Source organism: Macadamia integrifolia, chromosome 2 (assembly GCF_013358625.1).
Source record: "Macadamia integrifolia cultivar HAES 741 chromosome 2, SCU_Mint_v3, whole genome shotgun sequence".
Taxonomy (NCBI): Eukaryota; Viridiplantae; Streptophyta; class Magnoliopsida; order Proteales; family Proteaceae; genus Macadamia; species Macadamia integrifolia.
Window position 1 is genome coordinate 19,152,911 of NC_056558.1, and position 8,569 is coordinate 19,161,479.

General features: G+C 34.7%; 1 protein-coding gene across 3 annotated transcripts in view; it reads left to right on the forward strand.

Annotated features, from left to right (window-relative positions):
- Positions 1–2,810: 2,810 nt before the first annotated feature.
- LOC122058476 (cytochrome b5 domain-containing protein RLF-like) overlaps positions 2,811–8,569 on the forward strand; it is a 7,562-nt gene continuing 1,803 nt past the window's right edge. The window contains exons 1-6 of one of the 3 annotated variants that reach the window (XM_042621175.1): positions 2,811–3,108; positions 3,256–3,306; positions 3,404–3,453; positions 4,377–4,515; positions 4,612–4,981; positions 7,602–7,736. In XM_042621175.1, the coding sequence (XP_042477109.1) occupies positions 4,483–4,515; positions 4,612–4,981; positions 7,602–7,736 (538 nt within the window). In that variant the 5' untranslated portion in view covers positions 2,811–3,108; positions 3,256–3,306; positions 3,404–3,453; positions 4,377–4,482. Of the gene's footprint in view, positions 3,114–3,255; positions 3,307–3,403; positions 3,454–4,376; positions 4,516–4,611; positions 4,982–7,601; positions 7,737–8,569 lie in introns of all 3 variants that reach the window. The other 2 variants (XM_042621184.1, XM_042621187.1) reach the window with 2 other exon arrangements.

An 8,569-nucleotide genomic window follows, 5' to 3' on the forward strand; every position in this document is an offset into this window, starting at 1 on the left:
GGATAAGGTTAAGTTAGATATGGAAGAGAAGGGTTAACATCAGGATCCTCTCCTCGTTCACCGAGTGGTGAAGAAAAACTTTGTCCTTGTTTATTTATTTAGTTTTGATGCATTTTAAGATGCTCCCCAAGCTATCTTTTTTGTGTAAATAACAACTTGAAGTTGCAACCCCAATATCTCCCTAGATTCGTAGTAGATGTGTTTGCTATAAAGGTATGATTCATAAGATTATCTTGGTGGAGCATGGGCAATCCATCCATCTTTTTCATTCTTCTTTCTTTATCTCTTCTCTTGCTTTAGATAATGAAAAGAGTTGGTATATAATGGATTAAGAGGTCAATTAAAAATACAATATCAATAAAAAAAAATTTATTTCAATGATTTAAGCCAAAATCATGCCTTCTTAGTGCCCTCTCTCCTTGTTCTTGAAGGAACATCATTTTAATGTGATGTCTCACATAAAGTCCTCATTTCATCAACTTGGTTTTTTATTTTTTATTTATATGAAACATATAATTAATTAAAGGAACAAGAATTGATTATAGATAGAACATATATGACAATCAAGCACATATTGAAAAATTATAATTTGAAAATCTTCCTCCAATCCTACACTTTAGGTATTGTGAAGTCTTTACTTTTACTCTGTAATGACATGTGTGAGAGTGGTTAGCCTTCATATGTTAAATATTCAATACCATTAGAATGGAGAATTTGTGGTATTATGGTTTCCATCTATTTCCATATTCTATTTCGCCAAAATAAAGCTTACTCCTATAGAAATAAAATAAGGCACATAAATGTAAATAGAAATCAAACCAAAGACACCCTTAGTATTGATAAAGTTTGATTTTCTGTAGTTTACGAAAAATTCATTGTTTAATAAAATACCAAGGAAATATAGGAAAATTGGTCTAATTGGTGGAATGAGTATAAAGGTCCATAATTACTTGATATATTTTTTACTTCTAATTTTTTAGGAAAAATTTCTTTTAGACGACCTAGGGTTAAATAGTTACCATTTTTTAGACACAAGAATGGCTGGTCTTGATGTCCCAAATGATTCGCTATTTGAATAACAAAAAAAAAAAAAAAAAAAAAAAAAAAAAAAATGTAATGAACCTTAAATGATGAAAAATACAATTGACATGAATCACCAAATTTGACATATACCCTATAATATTTCCCCCTCAAAAAAAAATAAAAAATAAATAAAATAATGTCATATCATCTTGTTCACATTCCAAAAGATAAAGAAGCCTCTCCAACATGCATATTTGAAAGTTTCCTAAAAACTTTATGTGGTAACTAGGGGTGTCAATCGGTTGGGCAGGGCCGGTCTCGGTCTGGCCTAACCGAGCCTGGTGGTGTGAAATCCTTGCACCGTGAACCCTCGTTTACTTAAGCAGGCTTGGGTTTGAGGGGCATGATACGGTTTGTAATTGGGCCGGTTGGTGTCGAGCTTTAATCGGGCTATCTTAAACGGGCTTTGAGCCTATTTAATTCGAAACAGGCTCTAAACAGGCCTACCCTAAAATAATTTTTTAAGCTAATTAAACTATTGGCTTTACAATTTAAGCATTTTTCTTAGAATTTAAGAAGATAAGATTCTTAGAAAAGATATTTACAATTTAAGCATTACCCATATTTTGTAATATTAGTAATAGAATAGGTATTTACAATTTAAGCATTTTTCTAAAGGGGGTCGGGTCGGTCGGACTAAGTGAGTCGGTTCTAACGGGCTACTTAAGTGAGTCGGGTCTGTCGGGCGTCCGACGAGCTACTACTCTACACCGTAAATGCCTGTTTAATAAACGTGTCAGGCTTACGGGTCGGTTTAGGTTGCGCCTTAAGCGAGTCAGGCTAGGTCAGGCCTACCGGTGCGGGCTCAGGATTGACACCCCTAGTGATAACAACATCTTCTCATGTGTCAACTATCATGCCATTTAGACAAGAAGATTCAGCATCTAGCCATCTGATGAACAACATTTCCCTACCTATGGCAAATGTAAATTTTGTAATCGCATACCATGGGTGCAAGGATTTAGTAATTGATATTAGGATCGGCCAATAATGATTTGATACTGACTCAAACTGATCCATATTGGATGAATTTATCCCCCCACCCCTTTTTTTTTTAATAACACGAGAATCGACCTAATACCAACTCTTGAAACCATGCAGGAGTTTTTTTTTTTTTTCGAGAATATCAGGCATGATGAAATGGAATAGTAGACCTTGAATGGTGATGTTGAAAAAATTACAAGAATTTCAAACCTTGTTTAGATATGGACTTTATTAAATCAAGACTATTGTCACTAGTTGAAGGCCGAAAGAAAGGTTTTCACATTGTCAAGGGATTCAATTCTTTATTTTTTAAAAGAATACAAAGAAAATTGTGATGAGAGGCATAGTTTGATGGGATTGTTGTTGGATCCCTTGAATTGGGTGATTCATATTAGAATAAGGGGAATATCGATTCCAGGTGATCTTGTATCGACGGATCGGTGTGAACCAAAGATTTAAAAAAAAATAAAATAAAATAAAATAAAAAATTAAAAGAAAAAAAAAAAAAAAAAGGTTAATCCACCCGATTCAATCCTTTCAGTGCATTTTTGAATGATCCTATTTCTGATACCGATTAATAAAATTGTGGAACACACCAATAGGTGTACAATGTGCCAATGCTTGGGTAAACATTCCAGCAAACTCCCAATCATCGAATACACCCAAGATTTCTAATACAACTGGAAAGAATCTGAATCTAAGAGGGAGAGGCCTTGTAAATTCTTTTCCCCATTATTAAATAAATATGAGAATTCCTTTTAACATTTTTCTAAGGCGAAGGTTCGCCATGCCTAGCCAATGAGCGGAGTCAGGTACACAGGAGGGGCGCCGCGTAGTTTGTCAATAAAAGGAGGGCCCCATGGCCCACATATCATCATCAGGAAGTAGAGAGTGTTTTCATTATCCCAATTTTCTATATTCCTTTGGAACATCCCAATCCTGGAAAAAATATTTCCAATTTCTGTCACCATTTTCAATTGTTCAGTTTGGACTTTATAGAGTTTTAGATGACCAACACAAAGTAGTTGGGAGAAAAAATTTGTATGGTACCTTCCTGAATCCTCCGATTCTATATCTTTTTAGGCTTCTTGCTTCTTTTGATTGATAGAGTTAATTTTGGATGAATATCAAATCCATTCAACTTGTTCTACTCTGTGTTTTCATTGTTATCCAATTCGTGAATTTTAGATCAATATCAAACCCATTCATTGCATTTTCAGACAACCAACTCTCATCAAAGTAAGATTTTGACCCTTTTGTTTTGATTAAGTTTTTTTTTTTTTTTTTTTTCCTTCTTCTGTGTGGGTTTTTTGGTTTTGATGCTTTGTGTTTGCAGGTTTTGAACTTGTTGGAGTCGTCCAGAACTCACCTGAGCTTGAGAATCAAGTAGGTGTTAACTGAACTCCTGTCCACTAAAATTAGTTTGAATTTTCTTCTGTTTCCTCGAGATTGCTTTCCTTTGTGAAATTTATTTCAGTCAGCTTTTTTTCTTTGTTTCATGTTATCTTTTCTTGTTTTATTTGTTGCACTCTTGTTTTGATGCCTATAAGCTTAATGTGTCAAATCATGGCTACTGTAATTGAACTGTCAAGGTTGCCTGATAGTTTGAGCTATCCCCCTTCAACCCCCTTTCGCTGGGCAATGTGGAAAAGGATGCTGTGGCAGGCTGCATCTTGGAAAGTGATTTCCTTGTTTTCTGTGATTTAATGTGTATAAACCCCTTAGCAGATTGCCATTAGCATCCTCTATGTGTTGGGAAAAGGAAGCAGCCAAAATTCAGCTCAAAGAGCTGACTATGGTAACAAGTTTGGGATGGATTAAGTCAGTTATAAATTTATAATAAGACGTTTTACATTTCAGAAATGTGGGACCTTAAGGATCATTTTTTTTTTAATTGCATTTCTGTATAGATCCTGAATTTTTTTACTTGACATGTGAGCAGGAGACCTAAGGATCTACCTGTCTGCAAAATTTAGTTTTCAAGGAGCCCTTTTGTAAAATAAGAAATTTGATTCCTATTTTTTGAAACATAAATGGACTAATGTATAACGTAAAATAAAGGTGTATCTTGTTGTAACTGAAGTGGTGAACTGAGAAGTTGTAATTTTTCTTATGATTGCCCATTGTCTAATCCCAAAAGTTCTTTTAAGTCAAGGGTGAAATTGGGTTTTCAAAATAATTTGAAAAAGTGACTTACCAAATGGTTGTGTGCCAAGTGGGTTTTGGAAATTCTATATTAAAAAATTTGCACACAAGTTGTGTTTTCTGTTTGCTTATCCTACTTTTTCTCCCCCTTCCCTCTGTTTCAGATTGAAACTATGGGCATATCATAACTAAGCAAACCCTTTAGTGAACAAGTTTAGTACTGGTCGGGTGATATAAATATATAGAGAAGCAAAAGGCTGCAATTTAAAGATGAGCAATAATGACGACTTCACCTTTTGTCAGGTAAGCCTACTAGTTTTCCGAAATTGCTTTGCAGTTTAATTTTTACTTGAACAAACTCAATCTGATCACCATTTTCTATTTCAAAATTTTCTTTAGGTTGGTCCTCCTGTAAATCCAGACACTTGGGAACCTCTGGAAACTTTTCCTAACATTGGTGGTATCACTATAAAGGAGGGTTCCTCAAATGAAGCAAGTATTGATCACATGGATGGTTTTATAGTGAAAGACAGTTCATTAAACAGTGCCTCATCTAACAAGCAGAAAACAGTTGGTTCTTTGTCTTTTAATGTTATTGATATGTCAGCAACAACTGAATCATCAACACATGCTGGAGATTCGGGTAAAGCCTCACAAGGACAGAGGAGTATTGTCAAAAAGCCTGCAGTTCGCGCCAAGGTTCCTTTTGAGAAAGGATATAGCCCAATGGACTGGTTTAGGCTTAATCGGACACATCCTGATCTTGCAGGTACTTCATGAACTATTCCGTTTGTCATAGATGTTATAGTGCTTATCATTAAGCAGTTGCTCTTTGTCTCTGTCCTTGAATGGGTGCTTAATGTCTGCATTATTTTAGTAGTTGATGACAATATTAAATAGAGTTTTTATGGTCAAGTGTGGGGTACAACATTTCTGTACCTATTGTACGAGGCTCCTGCCACTGCACGGTCTGGGGAGGCCCATAATGTATACAGCCTTACCCCCACTTCGCGGAGAGGCTGTTTCCTGACTCGAACCCCGTGATTACCTGGCCATGATGGAGCAACCTTACCGTTGCACCAAGGTCCACCCTCTATGAAAGCAAAAAAATGTAGCTGATAAGTTACTCCATCTTCTCTAGGAATATGATGGTCCTTTGAGGTATTCTGTATTTGAGTTGTTGATAATCTGAGAAAGGATTCCCTTCTTGCTGCACTTCACTTTGTATCTAATCTGAAACACTTGCTTTTGATGCACTCATTTGTTTTTATTTATTCAATATGGAATTCTTTCAGATGTTTAGTTTCGGTTAACCTGGAAAGACCATGCACAACTCCTTTCAAAAGTTTAGTTTTGGTTAGTTGGTGAAATCTAGAACTTCTTTATCTCTTTCCCAAAGCCATCCAATGGAGTTGTCGATTGGCAGCTACCGACCAGTCCTACAAATACTGAAACCTTCAATTATCAGGCAGAACAGTTATGAAGCATATTATATATAATGACAATGTTTTGGCTATCAACATTATTAAATTACTGTTTACCAGCTAGTGTTGGTTTCATTGATTGAATATAAGTATAGAAACTGTTTCATTAAATTTAAGCATCTTTTTTCTACCAAAAAAAAAAAAAAAAAAAAAAAAAAAAAAAAAAAAAAAAAAAAAAAAAAAAAAAAAAAAAAAAAAAAGAAAAGAAAAGAAAAGAAGAAGAAGAAGAAGAAAAGAAAAAGAGAAGGCATCTTTTTCTTACAAAGTAAAATGTTGGACATTGGTTAAACTACCACTTTCAGCATTCAAATAACTGATCAAAACACTAATTATTGTTTGGATATATAGTTCCAAGTACCATTCTGTTGTCTGACTATTGTACACAGTGATAATATGGTATTGGCAATCTAAGCAAATGCTATGAATAAGTTGATACCACCCAAAGCAGAAGATAATGACAATGCTTAATGTTTTATTTGGTAAAAACAAGGGTAGCAAGAATCCTCCTTGAATTCAATAAGAATAATATTACCTTGTTTATGGGGGCTTGGGTTAGAGTGTAGATGTAGCAAAGTGTACCTTATTAGTAAGAGAATTGTAGTCCTAATAGCGGCATCTGCTTTAGCCTCCTGGTGATACCTGAAATAAATAAAAAGGTAAAAAATATAATAAAAGAATGTGGAAACAATGGAATATATGGTTTCTTTGAATTAGATTCTGTCCTCAATTAAATACCATGTGTCTGCAGTATTTTTTTTTTTTTTTTTTTTAATTCAAGAAATATAAATAGAAGGAATAAAATCATTGCAGAACTTTTTGAATGGACTAAAGCTGGTTGTAATTTTTTTAGCATGAAAATAAATTAGGTCTCCATATGAGTGTGCGCACATGCATGTGTCTATGGCTGGTCAAAGGTAGCGAGGAAAGCTTATAGAGAAGGTTATAGTTTCCTTATCCACTCGTAAATATTTAACTTAATGTGGTAAAACTCCATCTAAGGAGAGGACTGTCTTATTAGGTTCTTTTAAGATGATAAGATTTAAGGTAGAAAGTGCAACTGAATTTTTGGAAACCTGAAAAGGGAGATTCCAAAACAAAAAGGATCACTAATATGCATGCAAATCAGTGAGTTTTAGTACGAAATAATTTATTTATTCAAGAAAATTTATGTAAGAGAGAGGAAAGTTACCAATAGATGGAGCTTGGGAGAGAGAATTTGGTGACAGTGATATGACAAGAGATTGATTCAGAGTTGGAGAGATCAATCAAGAGGTAGAATAGGTGAGATTTTAAGAGATAGTTTCCTAAAAAGAAAGGGAGTGACTTAGCATGAAGAGGAAAAGAGAGGGGGAAATGATTAAGGAAATTAAGATAGGTAGGACCGTAGGGGAAGAGAAATAATGGAAAGATTTTAGGTTAAAAGATTTAGTTTAATGGAGATGATGTACATTTACAGGGACATGAGGACTGGACTAACTAATTGAAGGGAGTTTTGATTAATAAGAAAGTCCAAAAAAAGGAATAGAGGTGAGAATGAAGAGATATGTATGAGAGAGAATAAGAAATTGAGAATGAGGATAGAGAATAAGGAACTGCCATGTTGGACTGAGGATGGGAGGGAAGAGTGTCCACATGTAGGTTAGAGAATGAAAGAAATCACACATGTTGCTTTCATGGCATCGTAATAAGATAACACTTTTTTCCATTTAGAGAAAATAGGCCTATTGACGACAGTATGTTACTTGACAACATTCCTTGAGTCCATTTGCATTTTTCCATTTTGTGCTATCGCACCTTTTAGACTCTTATTTACTTGTTTTGTCAAGGTTACAGGTGGATCTGTTATGGTGCTTTTTGGCTACCGGAAACGGTTCTTTACTGAGTTTCTTGAATTATTTCCTTCAGGATTAAAGGGACAGTCAAATAAAAGGCTTATTTCCATGGAAGAAGTTGAGCAACACCAAAAAGAAGGTTCTATTTGGACTGTGTTAAAAGGTCGTGTGTACAATATATCACCCTACATGAAGTTTCACCCTGGAGGTATAGGCTTAATTTATTTTGTGTTCTATTTTAAGCAGTAATGATTGGGGTAGATTCGGCATTCCTCATCAAATTTATAGAAGCTCTATGACAATGTTTCTGATTTTTAGCTGGTTCCTTTCTGTTGCATTCAACCATATGAAGCCCATCCGTAAACAATCATTACCTGGTTATGTATTGCAATTTTTATTTCTGACCCTTGTTATCAAAATTCCTGATTTTCTTGGACATGCTTTTGTATACTGAATTCCAAGATTCAGAAATGATGACCAGGCAATCTGGGAAGGGTCCCCACTGTTCATGACAGGTCCTAGTAATTGAGGATAGGAGTGGAAGACAATTATGACTTTCCGATCTATACCAGCCAATCTCAAATTTATTTATGAGCCTTGTAATTTTTTCGAAGCATCTAAGAATGCTTCTCAAGAGACGAGCAGAATTATTCTTTGGCATTTAAAGAAGAATATTCTGAAAAGAACTTATCATTTATATTTTTGCCTTATTAGCTGCATTCAGTTTATTATTCTTTCCTTTCTGTTTTTGCATTATGTAAAAAATGTTTATTAAAGTAGAAGGCATTGTTTCCTATTTTTCATAGTACACTGCAATAAGAACATAGATCGGAGGCTTGGGACCCTGTTTATTACAAAAGAAAGCGAATATGGGGAAGCAGAAAAGGCAGTAGAAACAGAAATAAGAAAAGCCCCCTAATTCAGATGGTTATGCTGGAAATTACCCCTAAACAGAAACTAGGAACAGCTGAAACAGGCTTGTGTGAGGAATGAGTTTCTAGTAGTTATCTCCGAAACCATACAATATATATAGAGCTAAAC